General features: G+C 53.0%; 5 protein-coding genes and 1 non-coding gene across 6 annotated transcripts; 4 read left to right on the top strand and 2 right to left on the bottom strand.

The window, feature by feature from the left end:
- Nucleotides 1–486: 486 nt before the first annotated feature.
- On the top strand, nucleotides 487–1304 carry GLRG_09947 (uncharacterized protein; the record flags this gene model as incomplete). Its single annotated transcript, XM_008100632.1, has 2 exons — nucleotides 487–894; nucleotides 969–1304. The coding sequence occupies 2 exons, from the start codon at nucleotides 487–489 to the stop codon at nucleotides 1302–1304; spliced, it is 744 nt and encodes a 247-aa protein (XP_008098823.1).
- Nucleotides 1305–4528: 3224 nt separating this feature from the next.
- Nucleotides 4529–4885, bottom strand: GLRG_09946 (uncharacterized protein; the record flags this gene model as incomplete). The annotated part of the gene is made up of 2 exons (XM_008100631.1): nucleotides 4529–4800; nucleotides 4855–4885. 2 exons carry the CDS (start codon nucleotides 4883–4885, stop codon nucleotides 4529–4531), a joined length of 303 nt encoding a protein of 100 aa, XP_008098822.1.
- Nucleotides 4886–7282: 2397 nt separating this feature from the next.
- On the top strand, nucleotides 7283–7373 carry GLRG_13247. Its single transcript has one exon. It is a non-coding gene; the product is annotated as a tRNA-Arg (tRNA).
- A 1483-nt stretch (nucleotides 7374–8856) lies between these two features.
- GLRG_09945 (NAD dependent epimerase/dehydratase) lies at nucleotides 8857–9927 on the top strand (the record flags this gene model as incomplete). The annotated part of the gene is made up of 1 exon (XM_008100630.1): nucleotides 8857–9927. The coding sequence occupies one exon, from the start codon at nucleotides 8857–8859 to the stop codon at nucleotides 9925–9927; it is 1071 nt and encodes a 356-aa protein (XP_008098821.1).
- Nucleotides 9928–10054: 127 nt separating this feature from the next.
- On the bottom strand, nucleotides 10055–11669 carry GLRG_09944 (aldehyde dehydrogenase; the record flags this gene model as incomplete). Its single annotated transcript, XM_008100629.1, has 4 exons — nucleotides 10055–10341; nucleotides 10431–11225; nucleotides 11285–11339; nucleotides 11397–11669. 4 exons carry the CDS (start codon nucleotides 11667–11669, stop codon nucleotides 10055–10057), a joined length of 1410 nt encoding a protein of 469 aa, XP_008098820.1.
- Nucleotides 11670–13103: 1434 nt separating this feature from the next.
- Nucleotides 13104–17327, top strand: GLRG_09943 (xanthine dehydrogenase; the record flags this gene model as incomplete). The annotated part of the gene is made up of 3 exons (XM_008100628.1): nucleotides 13104–13282; nucleotides 13348–15549; nucleotides 15602–17327. The coding sequence occupies 3 exons, from the start codon at nucleotides 13104–13106 to the stop codon at nucleotides 17325–17327; spliced, it is 4107 nt and encodes a 1368-aa protein (XP_008098819.1).
- Nucleotides 17328–18319: the final 992 nt, after the last annotated feature.

Below are 18319 nucleotides of genomic sequence, written 5' to 3'. Positions count from 1 at the left end.
GCTGCAACTTTGGTTCCGCTAGATCGAGTTGGGGGCCTTGCTCTTGCGCCATTCTCCGTTCACTGATCCGTTTACATATGGGTCCCATTCCTCGCCCCTTTTCATAGTGTACCAGAGGGTTCTGGGATAACCCACCGCCAACGTTGGGCCCGTTGTGGATAACTGAGGGGCAACACACCGTGACACCATGAGTCTGGCACTAGCGAATCGTGGCCGCGTGGCAATGTCCGATATTGTTCCTGTCTTGGTATCTCTTCCGCTACCTCGGGTTTTGTAGTTCGCAGAGGCTGTCATTTTGGCCGTTTCCGCATTGTTTGCGGGGACCGAAGGGACAACACTCATGCTTTGGTTTCTTGAAGAAACAGTACTTTAGAGCCGTCACTTGTCCCTCATACTCTTGCTGTCGATCAGGCCATCCTTTCTTTTTGACCTGAGCCCCCTAATACACTCTTTTACTGTTCTCCGGTATTTCTGTCACATCTCGCAATGAAGCCGTCCGTTCTCATCGTTCCTGGCGCTTGGCAGTTGCCGGTGGCCTTCCAGCCTCTTACCGCCGAGCTGGCCAGTGCCGACTTCAGCACATCTGTCGTATCTTTGCCCACCGTCGGAGGCACCACGAACCCGCTGCCTAACATGTCTGACGACATTGCAGCTGTTCGCACCGAGCTCGACAAGCTCGTCTCCGACGGCAAGGAGGTCGTCATTTACTCCAACTCTTATGGTGGAGTAGTTGCCAGCAACGCTGTTGAAGGCTACGACGTCGCTACCCGCTCGGCCTCCGGCGCCCCTGGCGGTGTCGTGGGCATCGTTTATGCTAGCGCGTTCATGCTCCCTAAGGGTTCCAGTCTGCTGGATCTCCTTGGTGGCCAGCCTCTCCCGTGGATGATTGTCGAGGTACGTGTGATGTGATCGGACCCTTGTTGTTTCGGCCGTCAAATGAAATGCAGAACTTACTAACCCATCGGCAGGGAGACCGCGTTGTCGGCAACACAAGCATGCTTCCCGAGGTTGCTTTCAATGACATGCCGCCCTCGGAGCAGGAGAAGTGGTCCAAGGAGATGACCTGGACCTCCCTGAGCGCCTTCACCACCCCGTCTAGCTACGAGCCGTGGAGCAACGGCATCGACTGTGCCTACCTCTACGGCCTTCTGGACAACGCTCTGCCCCTCAGCTACCAGCAGGCCATGTCTGCGGTCCTCCCCGCAGGCTCCAAGACCGAGAGCGAGCCCAGCGGCCACTGCGCTCACCTGAGCCGGCCGGCCAATGTCACTTCCATTCTGAGCAGATGGTTCCCCGGCAACTAGGTAGTACATGACGAACGGCAAGGCAAACGACTTTGGATGTTATGATGGAGACAAGGGCATGCGGTGATGGAAGATACACGAGACAAATAATCCAAACAATCAGTGTTAACGTTGTTACATAGTCGTGCAGTGGGTCCCAATGACCCGTACATAACTCCTGTCAGTGCACAGCGTCAAATGTTTATAGTGCACGGATACAATGAACGGGAGATGTCCGACTAGGTTGATGCTTGTATGGCATATATTCGAGCAAGGAGCTGCCGGCTTCATCGCATCGTCACTTTCTCAAAATAGGGGTATCCATTTTGACGCCCCGAACATCTACCAGGCCACAATGAAGAATCTGATCTCTGGGATGCACCTTCACGAGTCGTGGGCCCGTTATTGGTGACCCTCACTATATCAAGGGGAGCCTGCAATACCGGGTGATGTTCAGTCGAATACAGGTATTCCCTGGCCATCTTGTGTAATTCTCAGATGAAGCACGACTACCAAATCTGCATGATACTGTTTGATCACTATTACGAGCAGATATTCTAACCAATAAAGACGAACTAACCACAAGGATAGCCTTTCGAGATCCGTCCCTATCAGATCCGGCAAGCCACTTTACTGATGTTTCGGAGGATATCTGAAGGGCACAGACACGCAATAAATGTCCGGAATGCTTTTACAATGGACGTGATCAATTGAGGTACTCTGATTCTTGCTAAGTCACTATGGCTAGTATCTTGTAAGTCCATCTGGTCTTGGCAGCGAAGAAAGGAAAAGAGGGGAACAAAGAAAAGCGCCGTTAAGAAAGAGTCCCCCCACCCTGTTGAAGAATTCGCCGACGAACGTTCTTACCCGAGTCAAGTCATCATGAAAATCCTCAATACGCCAACTGCTTAATCGAGGGCTTCTTGCATTTCAGTGGCGCGAGAGTTTCTCCATGACAAGCGTTGCATCCAGAAGAAGTCACGCATAAGGCCAGCCATAAGGCCAGCCGCTTACCCCTACGTGCGCCTCCCAATACTCTCGAGCAGGGTCATACCAGATAAGGGCGTACCCATTATTCATTTATCAGAACGTTGTTATCTTTAATCCGTGAGCCGGGATCATCCTTCAACCCTGCAGCAGGGACAAGCCGTTCATCTGTAATATGGTGGACTATTGACAGGGGTGCACCCGGCAACAGCCGTCTGCGAAGCCATGATAGAGCAAGTGGTCCGATGAAGAGGCACTACGCAGGGCCCGGTGATCAGTTGAAGGTGGGACTTCAGTCAATACTATCACTGGCACTTGTTGATTACTGTATATGTGAGATAGTATAGCCGAGGCTCACGGCGATACTACCTACTGGAGTGCTTAGAATGCTATCATGGCTCCGCTTTGAAGTTACGGTATCTCTCCAGGTTTAAAGATATAAAACGCATACTATAAGGTGGATGAGGTGAGTCCGTCTCTGTTAGAAATTGTCGGGGCATTGTGTCCAGAGTCATGCTATGTACAGAGGTAGTGATTTCTGGGAGGACAGAACATTGGCTGGAGATTCAAAGCTAACAAAGACTGCAACGCTGCCACGAGGTAGAGTGCTTTTGTGAGAGGCAAGGCACAGAATTATTTGACAATTGTGCTGTTTCGGTCTCTTTTCATTTCCTGGAAAAAATTGGGATCGCCCACCAAGTCTGCAAAATTGCCCATGTCCGTCTGCTAACGCTTTCAGGGACGAGAAAATGTTGCGGGACGTATCAAGCAAGAGGAGAAGTGAATCTGAGTGATTTGCTGGGCCTGAGAGATCAAGGTCAGGATGACCTTGCCAACTTTTTTGGTTTGTCATGGCCATGTAGATACGAAGCGTTACATACATGTAGGGAGAAATAACGGTTGCCGGTAGAATGCCAGTGTGCTTTTGGTAGTCTGCCAGTAATTTAAGCCTATTTTGGAAGGTACTGCCACAACCGCCACCGCCACAGTCCATAACCCATGCGAAAAACGCCCTTTTTGCCGCAAATCCACCATCGCCAACAGACACCCACAATGCATTGCCGGCGAAGTTGCTGCTGCCGCCACTACAGCCGTCGCTGCTGCTGCCATACAGGCAGTATAGGCAGGATTAATTTGGGCTGTAGATGGTCACGTGATATAACGAAGTTTTGAATAAATCGCTATTGTTGCCTCTATTTGCCTTAAATAATTGCCTAGCCTTGAATTGCTTAAAACCGAGGAGTTTTCAACTTTGCGTAACTATTATGGGTCTGTAGTAAATCCGATTGTCTGATTGGCTGGGTAGGTCACTGGCAGACTACCAAAAGCACACTCGCATTTTACCGGCAACCGAAATAACAGAATACTACCTGTGCACTTTTTGTGGAAAAGCCCCTTATATGCCTTCTGATAATTGTATTGGGCGGGTCACACTTTTCTCCGCATTTGTGGCCGTGCGGCGTCTATTTACTGGGCAATCGGGACGATTACCCGCTCTGTAGACATCAGTGCGCGTATGGGAAATCGTCGCCGGATGGCGATTGCTTCACTCCTATCGGTAAGAAGCCGCAGTGGGCCTCCAGAACACGTACCCTGTGTTTCTCCAATCTGAACTCGCGCGGTACGTCCGAGTATTATATCCTTATAAGATCATTATAGCTCTTATGAAGAGGTCTCGGATACCCTGAACCATCCTTAACTGAAGTCCGAGTACGGTACACGGCGATTTCTCGTAAGGTTGCAAAGGGGCACGATAGTAATCTATACAGTCATAAAAACGCATTATAAGCGTAATACCTAACATGTAACGCTATGCTTGTTCCCTTAGCCTCTACGGTTAAGGTTAATTTTTGGTGAACATCAATATGATAGCTGCGTACGTTTGTATTGTGTTAGAGTATCACTGTTCGTCATCTACCTATGTGACCTTCCCACCTAGCAGGAACAGCCTTGGATATGTCCCTTAATGGAGGTTTCAGATATAAACCAGGTTCAATGCGTCCTAAACCTTGTGTTTTTTCTTGACTCGAAACCACCTGATAAACTACGAATTCCAAGTGTATAGATCAATACAATTGGAGCAGACTTCGAATCGACAGAGAAATGGTATGCTGAAATTGTCTCTACCAGTGTCGAACCATATAAACGGCTTACTATCTACATACAAACTCTTGTGGAGTCTTCGATGGCTGCACCTCCCCACCTGCCGAGCTTATACTATTGGAATAGTTATCGTATGTGGTTTCAGTCATGAATGTTTAATCCAACCAGTCGATGCCTCGTTTCTTTTGGAATGCACCCGTCCTACGGCGGCTTTCTATTCTCGCGACGCTCTCCTCGAGATTCTTTAACAAATTTTTGCTGTCTTTAAGTAGTTTTCCCCCTGTCAGCCTCAGGAACACATCAAAGATTCCAAACTTGACGAGAATCCATGTCTCAGAGTACTTGTATGCGGACCAGAGCACCCTCCGTGGGTACATCCAGAAGGTGAAGATGATAGAGACAAGAATCACACTGGCGGAGATTAGGACTGGTATGACATTGGTCAGAAGTTGGTTATAAGAGATGGCGGTTAGACACTTACACATGTAGACTGCTTGGTCACCAAAAGTCATATTTGTATCATGTTGTACTACATACTACATAAGGCGTTAATTGCTACTTGTAATAAACAGCGTTGTTTTTATAACAGTTATAAGCCTAGTTCGCTCTAGTGTGCCATAATAGCACTAGCCCTAGAGTTTAGCGTCTAAGCGTCATAGACCTTACAGGTTTAAATCCCGCGCAAGCCATAGATAGGGAGCGTTTTAACTCCAGTAAATACAAAGTGTCTTAGAAAGTAAGCCTAGGGGGGTGGCTATGATGGCTTCCCTGTTAACCTAGTAATGGCAGCTAGATTACAAAGATAGATCTCTGCGATCTGGGGGGGTGTGTTGTACTACATACTACATAAGGCGTTAATTACTGCTTGTGATAAACGGCGTCGTTTTTGCAACATGTCACCAATGTCTTTATTGTTCATACCAAAGACGCTTGATGTGAATGATATGGGGAGCTACCTTGTGCTACAATTAGGACAATAGAATGCAGTGGCTGGCAGCCATGCTTCGCGACAGATAGAGAAAAGAGGATATCGATGGGTGGAGAAACTTACAAATATGATGGTGATAAAAATCATGACGGATCGCCCCTGACGAACACTTTTGTCCACCTGTCGTGCTGACCGCCACGCCTGCAGGATACTAGCCTGCTGTTGTTTGAGGTCTCGAAGATCTTTGATATACAAAAAAGTTGTCAAGTCAGCTCTATCAGACATTCATTTCTGAGACCTAGGATCGCCTTACCCTATGAGAAGTATTTTCGGCGCTCTTGCGCAACCCCTCAAGCTCAGCGATTGTGTCTCCGACATCTGAGATCAAATAATAAGCTATCACAGCGGATACCGTCAGCCACACCACGTGCCATGTCACATGGACGAGCTCGAGGGCCCCCTTTATATGGGCCCTCCACCCGTGGGATTCTTCTTCCGACAATACAAGCCTTTTCTTCATTCATTCGTATGACCCTATCTGCTGTGTGCTCTAGCTCGTGAAATAAGCCTGTTTGCGGAACCAGGTGAACTTGTCCTTCTCCCTCTCCCGCTGTTGTTCGTCCATTTTGTTCCTGGCTTTCCGATTTGTACCCGTGCTCGGGGGTTCGCCATCTGCTCCTGACATAGACCTTGAGCGCAGATAGTGCGGTTCCCCCCCATTGGGGCTCGGCTTCTCATCCCGCCATGTGCCACTCAGGCCATAGGTGTTCTCGACATTCTGCATGAACCTCTTCGTAATATCCCTCTGCTACTTAACAACGTAGATCATCATGTCCAGCTTTTTCAATGATGTCACTGATCTCTCGCTGCAGTTTTCCCTCTTGGCTGATGCTGAGTAACGGGGCAGTGTGAAGGTGGGCCGAGTCCTCATACTTGGGCTTGGAGCTGAGGATCTTCGAGGCACTATCCGTCCAGTGACATAGGTGCTGGAACGACATCGTTTGCTTGTTTTGCTACGATAAAGTCAGCATCCTTTGATCTCGTCCCTTCTCGGGGTTGCTCAGAAGTGACCTACGAGGTTACCAATTGACTCTGCGGAAATGTTCAGGACTTAGGGATGTCGATCCTTCTGGATGTCAGTCGTCTGGCCCTTTGCCCTATTACGTTTATTTGCTTACTGTGGTTCTAGTGTGATCAAAGAACGTGTTCGAACATTCATCCAAAATGATCAGGGCCACATCGAAGACGGATCAAATCTGATTCTTTGGGGGATTCTTGACCCTGGTTTGAATCGACCTGTGCAACCCGGAAGATTCCGACTCGGTTGTTCTGCACATCTTCGGTAAACTTGTGATCATGGTCAGCCATGACGATCCGTGCCACTTTTCGAATCTCTTCTCTGCAATGATCGTACACTATGCCGTTGTCGTCTGCCTCGTTCCAGTGACCGTCCCATTTGTAAAGGCCGATACGACTTTCGGCCTCTTGCTCCTCCGGAGCCTCAGCAGACGCACACTTCTTGCGGTCCAAGAGATTCCTTAGGTGCCAGGCGTGCCTCTGGCCTTTGCAATCATATCGCAGTTCAAGGAGTCTATGGATGCCTCTGTCGTCCATCGTTGTACAGCATTGTCTGGGTTATCTTCCGGCAGCCTGCCGGATGATACCCTCTTTCTTGACTATGCCTAAACGAGACCAGCTTTCAGGTGGCGGCAGCCAGATACGGAACTACTCCCGTCCTGTCGGCCAATGACCCCTAGAATCATACAACCTGATCCTAACGTGTTGGTTGTCAGAACGGATTCTCGAAAAGTTTCGACCCATCCCAACGGCGACTGGCAAATGCCAATGAAGTCAATGTACATCTGCACTAGATATTGTGTTATCAACAACCACTAAAACAAAGCCAAGAAGACGAAATCTGTACTTCTTAGTACTGAAGTTTGACTGGCATGAACATCTGAAGATGAACACAAACCGACATGGCCGGTTGGCCCAATGGCAAGGCGTCTGACTACGACTAAAAAATCAAAGTCTCAATCAGGAGATTCTGGGTTCGACCCCCAGGCTGGTCAACTTTTTGTGCTGGGTTTCCGCCCACCTTTTATCTCGGCTTATTTATCTACACACTCGTCGCAGCCCCTCCCTTCTCTTTTTTGACTTTTTGTGTGTAATTCCTTCCTCTCTGATTGCTGTGGTCTATCTATCTGCGGGGGCGGGGTCGGGGTAGGCGGTCTATTATCTCCGCATCTTGGGCCCCATTTGGCTGCCGGTAAGTAGTCTAAGTCTGACCCTCTTAGGTTATGGATCAAAGACAAGTAAGTATCCACGATACATACGCTTCAAGATTGCATGATACAAAGAAAGAAATCCCGGATCCATTTTCTAGGGTATTTGTATACTCACTGACTGGGTTTCTTTCCTATTGGTCGGCGGACAACACATTGTCTTTAAGAGACTACTTACCTAATTTAATACCTTGAATGAGAGGTATCAATGTTGACCGTGCCCAGTAGCACATCAACAAACGTCGTATCGGCGGTTGAATTGGGGTTAAAATCCTAGCACTATGTACACATATCGATATCACCTGGGTACACGTATGTTATTCATCTGCATATACTAGGATGCGCGTTACTTAACTCTGCATTGCGAAACTAAAAGCTAGTAGTAGACGCTTATCAGTAGAGGAGAGTACCGTAGCCACTGGGCAAATTTGCTACTGGCAAATGCACGTACTAACCATAAAGAGTAGCGCGGCCGCTCGGAAGACTAAACCTGTCAAAGAAGGCGGTCAGACTACCTACCCACTTACTTGCCTGCTGTCCATGTGCATACCTACTGTTATAATGCTTTTACTATTACTAGATTCCTGTTTCTGCCAGAACACTAGCCCTTATTTGGCAGCCGCTATACTCTTTCTGACTAGCACATGCATTAGCCAATGGCAAGTTTGCCCAGTGGCTACGGTATACCATGCCTTAGAGGCAATATGCCCAACAATCAACGGACTTACATCATAGCCTTCAAACTTTACAAAAACAGGAACAAGGCGGTCTCTATTTGGGTGTCACAGTTACAAAATGATACATGTATTCTACCCAATGCTCAACACCAATGCACCATATACAGATCTGCAAACCACGGGGAAGTTAATGTGCCGGCCTCCTCTCTGTTGAAAAGGACAAGGTTCGACGTTCGAACTTTGTCTCGTCCCCTGTCTCTTGCATCGTGTCTCCGCCCTGTATTGCAAAAGCTTGTATGCCACGGCAGTTCAGACGTAGTTGCATTGATGAAACTTTAAAGAGAGAAAGCACGGAACCAAAGCTCGGAACCAGAGCTCGGAACTAGAGCTCGGAACCTGTTCGCTGCGCCGCGAGGTCCTCATGGCTGCCATTCCGCTCGGAATGGGAGTGAGCGAACGAGACTCTGGTCGCAGTATAGAAGTATGAAGTCTCTCCGAAACCCACTGCATCTCCAAACCAGCACCGAAGCTACATATTCTAAGATAGAAGGAAAAAGCCTGATCACCATATTAACAAAAAAGCACCGGCCGAAATGCCCCAACGCGTCCTCGTCACCGGCGCAAACGGCTTCATAGCCCAGCACATCCTCGGCCAGTTTCTCGCGGCCGGCCACTCTGTCCGCGCCGTCGTCCGCAGCGAGTCCTCTGCCTCCAAGGTCCGCAAGACCTTTTCTTCCTACCTCGCCTCGTCCCAGCTGGACATCGCCTTGGTGCCGGACATAACGGCCCCGGGCGCCTTCGACGCGGCGCTCGCCTCTGACCCGCCGTTCGAGACTGTGCTGCACACCGCCTCGCCCTTCGACTTCCGCAAGGGCAACTCCAGCGCCGACTTCCTCGGCCCCGCCATCCGGGGCACGACGGAGATCCTCCATGGCGTCCGCCGCGCCGCGCCGGCCGTCAAGAGGGTCGTCGTGACCAGTTCCATGGCCGCCATGATCGACATCTCCCGGCCGCCCGTGTCCGACCCGCCAAAGATCTACGGCGACCGGGACTGGTTCGAGGTCTCGGAGCGGGACGCCGAGACATCCGAGAACCCGCACCTGCCGTACGTGGCGAGCAAGGCGCTCGCCGAGAAGGCTGCCTGGGCCTTCGTTGAGGAGGAGAAGCCGGCATTCGACCTGGTGACCATCAACCCGCCCATGGTGTACGGGCCGCTGCTGGACACCTCGGAGCTCGAGTCCCCGCTGGGCCTGAACCAGAGCAACTACGGGCTCTACGAGACGTTCTTCGCGCCGGGGCTGACGGCGACGTCGCCGGTCCCGCCCGCGTTCCTGCACCTGTACGTTGACGTGCGGGACGTGGCGCGCGCCCACTTTCTCGCGGCGACGAAGCCCGCGGCGGGGGGTCGCAGGTTCGTCGTCAGCCCCGGGGGCGTGTCTAACCAGACGATCGCCAACGTGGTGCGGGAGAGGCTCCCGGAGCTGGAGGGCCGGATCCCGAAGGGCGATCCGACGCAGACGGCGCTCCCGAAGGGGATTTACGGCGCGGACGGGTCGTTGGCGGAGAAGGTGCTCGGTCTGGAGTACACGAAGCTGGAGGATACGTTTGGGGATATTGCGACGCAGATTGCCGAGCTGGAGAAGCGTGCGGAAAAGGCTGCGTGAGAATGTTGCTTACTGGAAGGGGGGAGGGACTGTTTCGCCGTTCCATAAGGGAGCCGTGGACCGAGATCGGGACATGGTCGTGTATTGTGAATCCAGTTCTACAATCAAGATGTACAGCATGACAGCCTCAGCCCTTTGCAAACTGAAGGCATTTGGTGTAGCAGTATGACGATAAGCCCTGCTTTCCCATCTCACCTCCATGACCGCTATCTTTCATCCCTGCGAAGTAACCGCCGGGATGGGGCAACTCGGGCACATTGATCGCAACCGTCCCTGCTTCCAGCCTTCTGGCTATGCTCTCGGCTCTGCCTATGTCTCTACAATAGACGGATGCCCCAAGGCCGGCGTTTCTAAGGTTGGCGTGTCGGAGTACGTCCTCTTCGTCCGTCCAAGTGAGTATCGGTACGATTGGTCCTTGAAAGCACGATCAGTTTACATGTCTCAACAATCACAAACCACCTCGTTGTGTCAACTATTGAATGTGGACTTTGGGCAAGACGAACCGAATTGCTCCTCTTGGACAAGAACGGAGTCCTCTGGCGGCTTTATGACGATGGTCGGCGGGATCCAAAAGCCCTTGGAATCCAAGGGAAGCTCGGCAGCAATGATGTTGCTACCATGCTTCCTGTAATGGCGAGCGATGTCCCGGACAGCGTCATACTGCGTCTTATTCGAGACGGGGCCAAATAAGCTAGGCGACTTGGCGTCATTATTAATGGAGAAGGACTTTTTCACCTCGCCCGCGAACTTTTCGAGGAAGTCGCCGTACACGGATTCGTGAACGTAGACGCGCTTCGCAGCCACGCACACTTGGCCGGCGTTGAAGAAGCATCCGGTGGCAACCTGACCCGCCACCTTGGCAACGTCAATGTCGTCAGTTACAATGGCTGCGTCGTTGCCCGCCAGCTCGAGGGTCAGTCGTTTCAGTGTCTTCGCGCAGTTGGCCATGATGCTCTTGCCGGTGGCAATGGTTCCGGTGAAGCTGATCTTGGCGATAGCCGGGTGCAGCGTCATGGCGACGCCGAGGTCGGTGCCGCCGTTGACCACCTGAACGACGCCGGGAGGCAAGACGTCGATTAGTAGTTCGACAGACTTCATGACGGAGTATGGCGCGAACGGAGAGGGCTTGACGATGATGCAGTTGCCTGTGATGAGTGAGGATACCACTTTGATGTTTGACAGGATCAGAGGGAAGTTCCACGGGCATATGGCGCCGACGATACCCAAAGGATGGTGGGTGGCCACGATCTTGAGCTTCTCGTCCTCAAAAGTGACCTCGTCTTCGAGATGGACCTTGGCTATGACGCAGGCATGAGTGTACTGAGCGTTTTCGAGGGAAGATGGGTAATGGACGCACTGTAGTACGTTGTCTGTTCGCATGTATTTCCGATTTCGATCTCGGCCATGAGACTCTGGGGCTATTTAGCGGTCATGCTTTACGTGTAGCCACAGAGGGAGACTCGAATTACCGATTTCCCAGTTTCTTTCATAATGATTTCCATCAGTTCCTCCTTGTGCGCGATATATACATCGACAATTTTGCGTAGATAGTCGGCTCGCTCCTTTACCGTGGTCTTGGACCAGGTCTGGAAAGCTTTCTGGGCCGCCGTGATGGCATCCTCGAGGTCATGCACCGTGGCAACGGGCGCATCCCAGAGAGGCTCCTCTGTGCGGGGATTGGTGCACTGGTGATGGTTGTCGCTGGCGCGGCGCTGTCCATCTACGACGTTGAAGAATTCCATCTTGATATGCGAGAGATGGCTCCTCCGTAATTACTTGATTGGGGGGAGAACAAGGTAGAAGGTAGCAGCAAATGGCCATTACGAGGTGATGTGGACAGCATAAAGACGGGGTTCGGGACAAGGCAGGAAGCGTCACATCGGTTACATCATTGTTCGCGTGCCAAAGTTCAATCCACCATCGGCTGACATGGTTCAGGCGCAACCAAATTCTGGGTTTCTGTTGAGATCCCAGGTGAAGACGGCGGGGTTGTACCCGGTAGACAATGGCGGCGCGTATGTGACGTTCCGGAACTGGTGTGGCATGTTGCGTTGCTAAATTAGACACTGCGGCATTTGGCAGTTGACAATGGTAATCCACGGCGGCATCTGCAAACATGCATTCTCCAACAGCCTTGGAAGGACAAAAGCGAGTGATGTGTCTAGCTTTGTTGGCCGGGTCATGGTTGCTAGACAGTCAAGGCTAGATGGTTGATGAGCCGTATGCCGTGTGTATATATGTTCATACTAAGGTAGGTAGTAATTGGAACTATACGCTGATTGTTGCTAAAGTGCCCAGGGAGCTAATGAGACACCTTTTGCTTGCAGTCGTCTAAGGTGAGTCCTAGTGAGTCTTGGTGTCTGTCTGGCTGATGCCGTTGACACCCTATCACGTGAGCTACGTAGTCGCCGTTTAATGAGTCTTAGGCAACATGAACCACTTGTACTAGCCTACTAGGTGTGTGTAGTATATATATAGTATGCTACCTATATTGCATCGAAGAGGCGGAGAATCACAAGTGGAAGCTGCCGACCGTATGGCGACGGAGCCGGCCGACAGGCCCACTGCTATTCCTGTGCTGATTCTTAGTGTGTTACCTAGTTGGTTAGGTGGCGGGGGAGGTGCTAAAGGGAGGGGGCGGGGCAGATAACGATAAGACATCCCACCCCACCAAATTCGTAGACGATGATTGGACAAGTCCCGCTGATAAGCTGATACCGGGGCTTTCTGATTCGCGACAGCGCTGCCGTGGTCCGTCGCAAGCCGCGACTCTCTACTCTCAGAGAACGGACACTCCGACAAGAAACACACACGTACAAACATACACAAACAACCAAATCCGTCACAAACTGCACCAACGGGCGAATACAGACGTTTGTTCGGAACGTGGATGCTGCAGCATAGCCGACCACGCGACAAGGGGTGCCGTACTCACTTGCAGCAGCATCTACCCCTACCTCGTCCGCATCTTCACCTCTGGAACGGTACCTTGCCTTGATCAGTTTTCGTATTTTGCCTCTCTCTTTTTCTCTCTCCCCTCGTGTCTGTTTCCGCCTTAAACCTGCAGGGTTGTCTCTACATACCTACTCTTCCGTCCTCAAACACACCTGACTTTCCTCTGGTTGTCTCATACCTTTGCTTCTAATTAGTCACCGTGGAAAGGGGCTTGAGACAACATGGCGCCCATTGCAGTCTCCCCCGAGAGGGATGTTGGGCCCCTAAATACGCTGACCACTGGATTTGACGATACCATCCGCTTCTACCTCAACGGAACTCGCGTCGTGCTCGACGAGGTAGACCCCGAGGCCACCTTGCTCGAATACTTGCGTGGCATTGGCCTCACCGGCACTAAACTGTTTGTCCGCCACTGTCCAGTCGCTATGGACGAACCCCTTCGTAGCATGCACTAACACCGCACAGCGGCTGTGGCGAAGGCGGTTGCGGCGCCTGCACCGTAGTCATCTCCCAGTTCAACCCGACGACCAAGCAAATCTACCACGCGAGCGTCAACGCCTGCCTGGCCCCGCTGGCCAGTCTCGACGGCAAGCATGTCATCACCATCGAGGGCATCGGCAACACCAAGGCCCCGCACCCCGCCCAAGAACGAGTCGCAAAGAGCAACGGCAGCCAGTGCGGCTTCTGTACACCAGGCATCGTCATGAGCTTGTACGCCTTGCTGCGCAACAACCAGGAGCCTTCCCAAGAAGATATCGAGGAGGCCTTTGACGGCAATCTCTGCAGATGTACCGGGTACAAGCCCATCCTCGAAGCGGCCCAGACCTTCAGCGTCGAGAGGGGATGTGGCCAGGCACGGACGAACGGTGGCTCGGGCTGCTGCATGGAAAATGGCGACGGCGAGAAGAAGGCTGGTGGATGCTGCATGGACAAGGACAAACTCGATGACCAGCCCATCAAGAGGTTTACGCCACCCGGCTTCATCGAGTACAACCCCGACACCGAGCTGATCTTCCCGCCGGCCTTGAAGAAGCACGAAATGAAGCCGCTGGCGTTTGGCAACAAGAGGAAGAAGTGGTACAGGCCAGTCACCCTCGAGCAGCTGCTCGATATCAAGAGCGTATACCCCTCAGCAAAGATCATCGGCGGCAGCACCGAGACCCAGATCGAAATCAAGTTCAAGGCACAGCAGTATCCCATCTCCGTCTATGTGGGGGATATTGCAGAGCTGCGCCAGTACGAGTTCAAGGACGACCACTTGGAAATCGGTGGAAACGTGGTGCTCACTGATCTGGAGCACATCAGCAAAGAGGCCACGCGCCATTACGGCGACGCTCGGGGCCAGGTCTTTGAGGGAATTCACAAGCAGTTGAAGTATTTCGCCGGAAGGCAGATCCGTAACGTCGGCACGCCAGCGGGCAACCTCGTCACGGCGTCGCCAATCTCAGACTTGAACCCTGTTCTCTGGGCTGCCAACGCCGTTTTGGTGGCCAAGTCCCAGAGCCAAGAGACGGAAATCCCCATGTCACAGTTCTTCACCGGCTACCGAAGGACGGCACTCCCGCAAGACGCCATCATCGCTTCCATCAGGATCCCCGTAACGGCCGCCAAGAACGAGTTCTTCAGAGCCTACAAGCAGGCCAAGAGAAAAGACGACGACATTGCCATTGTGACCGGCGCCCTCCGTATCAAGGTCGACGACGATGGGGTCATTACAGAGTCCAATCTGATATACGGTGGCATGGCCGCCATGACCGTCGCCGCAAAGAAAACCATGGAGTACTTGGTGGGAAAGCGGATCGCCGAGCTGGAGACGCTCGAGGGAGCGATGAACGCCCTCGGAACTGACTTTGACTTGGAGTTCAGCGTTCCGGGAGGCATGGCCTCGTACCGAAAGGCCCTGGCGTTCAGCTTCTTCTATCGCTTCTACCACGACGTCATCACTAACCTGGGCGGGCAGAGCCAGCACGTTGATATCGAGGCTATCGACGAACTCGAGCGAGGCATCTCTGGCGGAACCGAAGATGATGGTGCCGCCGCTGCGTACGAACAGGAAATTGTCGGCAAGTCCAAGAACCACGTTGCCGCGCTGAAGCAGGTTACTGGTGAGGCGCAGTACGTTGACGACATTCCCTCGTTGAAAAACGAGCTGCACGGTTGCTTCGTGCTGTCTACCAAGGCCCACGCCAAGATCAAGTCGATCGACTACTCGCCGGCCCTCGACATGCCGGGTGTCGTCGACTACATTGACAAGGACGACATCGATACGCCCGAGCAGAACCGCTGGGGTGCACCTCGTTTCGACGAGGTCTTCCTCGCCGAAGGTGAAGTGTTCACCGCCGGCCAGCCAATCGCGATGATACTTGCAACTTCAGCGTCCAGGGCTGCCGAGGCTGCTCGAGCGGTCAAGATTGAGTACGAGGAACTGCCGTCTATTCTTACGATTGAGGAAGCCATCGAGAAAGATAGCTTCCACGACTATTACCGAGAGCTCAAGAACGGAGACACTGAGGAGGCGTTCAAAAACTGTGATTACGTGTTTACTGGCACGGCGCGGATGGGCGGCCAAGAGCACTTTTATCTCGAAACTAACGCTTCGCTCGTTATTCCGAAACCTGAAGACGGAGAGATGGAGGTGTTTTCCAGCACCCAAAACGCCAATGAGACGTCGGTCATCAACTCTCTCAACGTTCCGAGTCTTATGCTAACGCTCCTGTAGGCAAGTATTCGTTGCCCGCATAACCGGTGTTCAAGCCAACAAAATTGTCGTCCGCGTCAAGAGACTCGGCGGTGGCTTTGGCGGCAAGGAGACGAGGTCGATTCAGCTCTGCGCTCCACTCGCACTTGCGGCTAAGAAGACGAAGCGCCCCTGCCGCTACATGTTGACTAGAGAAGAGGATATGGTCACCTCGGGCCAGCGTCATCCGTTCTTGGGCCGATGGAAGGTTGGCGTGAACAAGGACGGCAAGATCCAAGCGCTGGACCTTGACGTGTTCAACAACGCCGGCTGGACATTCGACCTGAGCGCTGCAGTCTGCGAGCGAGCGATGTCGCACTCGGACGGCTGCTACAAGATCCCAAACGTTTTCATCCGCGGACGCCTGTGCAAGACCAACACCATGTCCAACACGGCGTTCCGAGGCTTCGGAGGCCCCCAAGGCATGTTTATTGCCGAGACGTACATGGAGGAGGTCGCAGACCGGTTGGGCATGCCGGTCGAGAAGCTCCGCGAGATCAACTTCTATAAGCCGCTGGAGCCGACGCACTTCAACCAGCCCCTGACGGACTGGCACGTGCCGTTGATGTATGAGCAGGTTCAGAAGGAGGCCAAGTACGAGCTGCGAAGGGAACTCGTCAAGCGATTCAACGACGGCAACAAGTGGCGCAAGCGCGGTCTCGCCATCATTCCGACAAAGTTTGGCATCTCGTACACGGCCCTCTTCCTCAACCAGGCGGGCGCCCTCGTGCACATCTACCACGACGGATCCGTCCTCGTGGCCCACGGCGGCACGGAGATGGGCCAAGGGCTGCACACCAAGATGACGCAGATCGCCGCGCAAGCTCTGCAGGTGCCGCTGGAGAACGTCTTCATCTCCGAGACAGCAACCAACACGGTAGCCAACGCCTCGGCGACGGCGGCGTCGGCGTCGTCCGATCTCAACGGCTACGCCATCTACAATGCGTGCGCGCAGCTGAACGAGCGTCTAGCGCCGTACCGAGAGCAGCTCGGGCCGGACGCGACGATGAAAGAGCTGGCACACGCCGCCTACTTTGACCGCGTGAACCTCTCGGCGCAGGGCTTCTACAAGACGCCGGAAATCGGGTATAGGTGGGACGAGAACCGGGGCAAGATGTTCTTCTACTTCACGCAGGGCGTCACGGCGGCCGAGGTGGAGGTGGACACGCTGACGGGGACGTGGACGTGCATCCGGGCGGACATCAAGATGGACGTCGGGCAGTCCATCAACCCGGCGGTGGACTACGGGCAGATCCAGGGCGCGTTCGTGCAGGGCCTCGGCTTGTTCACAATGGAGGAGTCGCTCTGGCTTCGCAACGGGCCAATGGCGGGTAACCTATTCACGCGGGGGCCCGGGGCGTACAAGATACCGGGGTTCCGCGACATACCGCAGGAGTTCAACGTGTCGCTCCTCAAGGACGTGGAGTGGAAGGATCTGCGGACGATCCAGCGGTCGCGGGGAGTGGGGGAGCCACCGCTGTTCATGGGCAGCGCCGTCTTCTTCGCGATCCGCGACGCGCTTAAGGCTTCGAGGCGGCAGTACGGTGTCGAGGCGACGATCGGGGAGGACCGTGTAGGCGACGGCCTGCTGAGACTGGAGAGCCCGGCCACACCCGAGCGGATCCGACTCAGCTGCGAGGACCCGATTATGAGGAGGGCGAGGGTGCTGCCGAAGGAGGGGGAGAAGAGCTTTTTCGTAGCCATTTAGAGGGCAGATAGACGGTAGGGGGGGTGAGGGGAACAGGGGGGATTATGTACGTGGAGACTCTTGGCGAGTATTCACTCGGGACAGAAACGGACAGGCGTCGTATTGGCAACGGTTGCGATACATATGAACTACATTATATATCACGATTTTCAGATAAGATGATTGATCAGCAACGGTTTTGCCCCTTTACTTAGGAATGTTCCAGGTCGTACGCCGGGAAGAGCAACGCATCACACGATCGCCAAGTCTTTCAGCATGTACGGATACATACTCCGCAGTGTACCTAGGCAAAAAGAAGAAAGAAAGATGGGATGGTGAGGGGTTGTTGGATCGGTGTCGACCGGGGGTGTCAGCAGTACCTTGTTAGACGGATGGGCGGGCAGGGCTCTTTTGCAGCCCGACGCTTTTCGTACGGCCAGCTCAGCTTTTACCGAGTCAGAACCTTCCTTGAGAGGAAACGGTGAAGCGAAGACGAAGACGGGAACCAAAGGCTGAAGAGGCCCTTTTTTTCTTCTTCTTTTTGGAGTGTCGGGATGAAGTGAGTTTTCAGGGAGTTCAGCCCCGAGAGGGACGGAAAGAGGGAGTCACTGCTGGGAGATAGACATCGGACGAGGACCACTATAGATGCCCTGTTTACCCTGTCTGTGTGGGAAAGCCAAGAAACCCATCACCATCAGCGTCCGGGACGCCCAGGACATAAGCCCACATAGAGCGTCGCCAGCGGCCCAGGATCGGGGGGAGGTCTGCGCTGCGACGGTGGGAGTGCAAGTGGAAATAGAGAGCCTACTTGCATTCTGACGCATGTCTGTGCTGTGCAGCAGCGATTGTTTAAACTATTTTGGCCCGTAATGCCGGGTATGGGATGATATCATAGGCCGAGGTACGACAGCGAGAAAGAAGCACGAGGTCGTATCGAACGAAGGTCGATTTGAAGGGGGAAGAGATAAGATGAAGAGGACTTTGTCTTGTTTTCTTTTCCCCAATCTCGTCCA

The sequence above is a fragment of the Colletotrichum graminicola genome (genome assembly GCF_000149035.1).
Source record: "Colletotrichum graminicola M1.001 genomic scaffold supercont1.54, whole genome shotgun sequence".
In the NCBI taxonomy this organism is placed as follows: Eukaryota; Fungi; Ascomycota; class Sordariomycetes; order Glomerellales; family Glomerellaceae; genus Colletotrichum; species Colletotrichum graminicola.
Note: the sequence above shows the minus strand (reverse complement) of the source record. Positions and strands in the feature narration are given on the sequence as shown.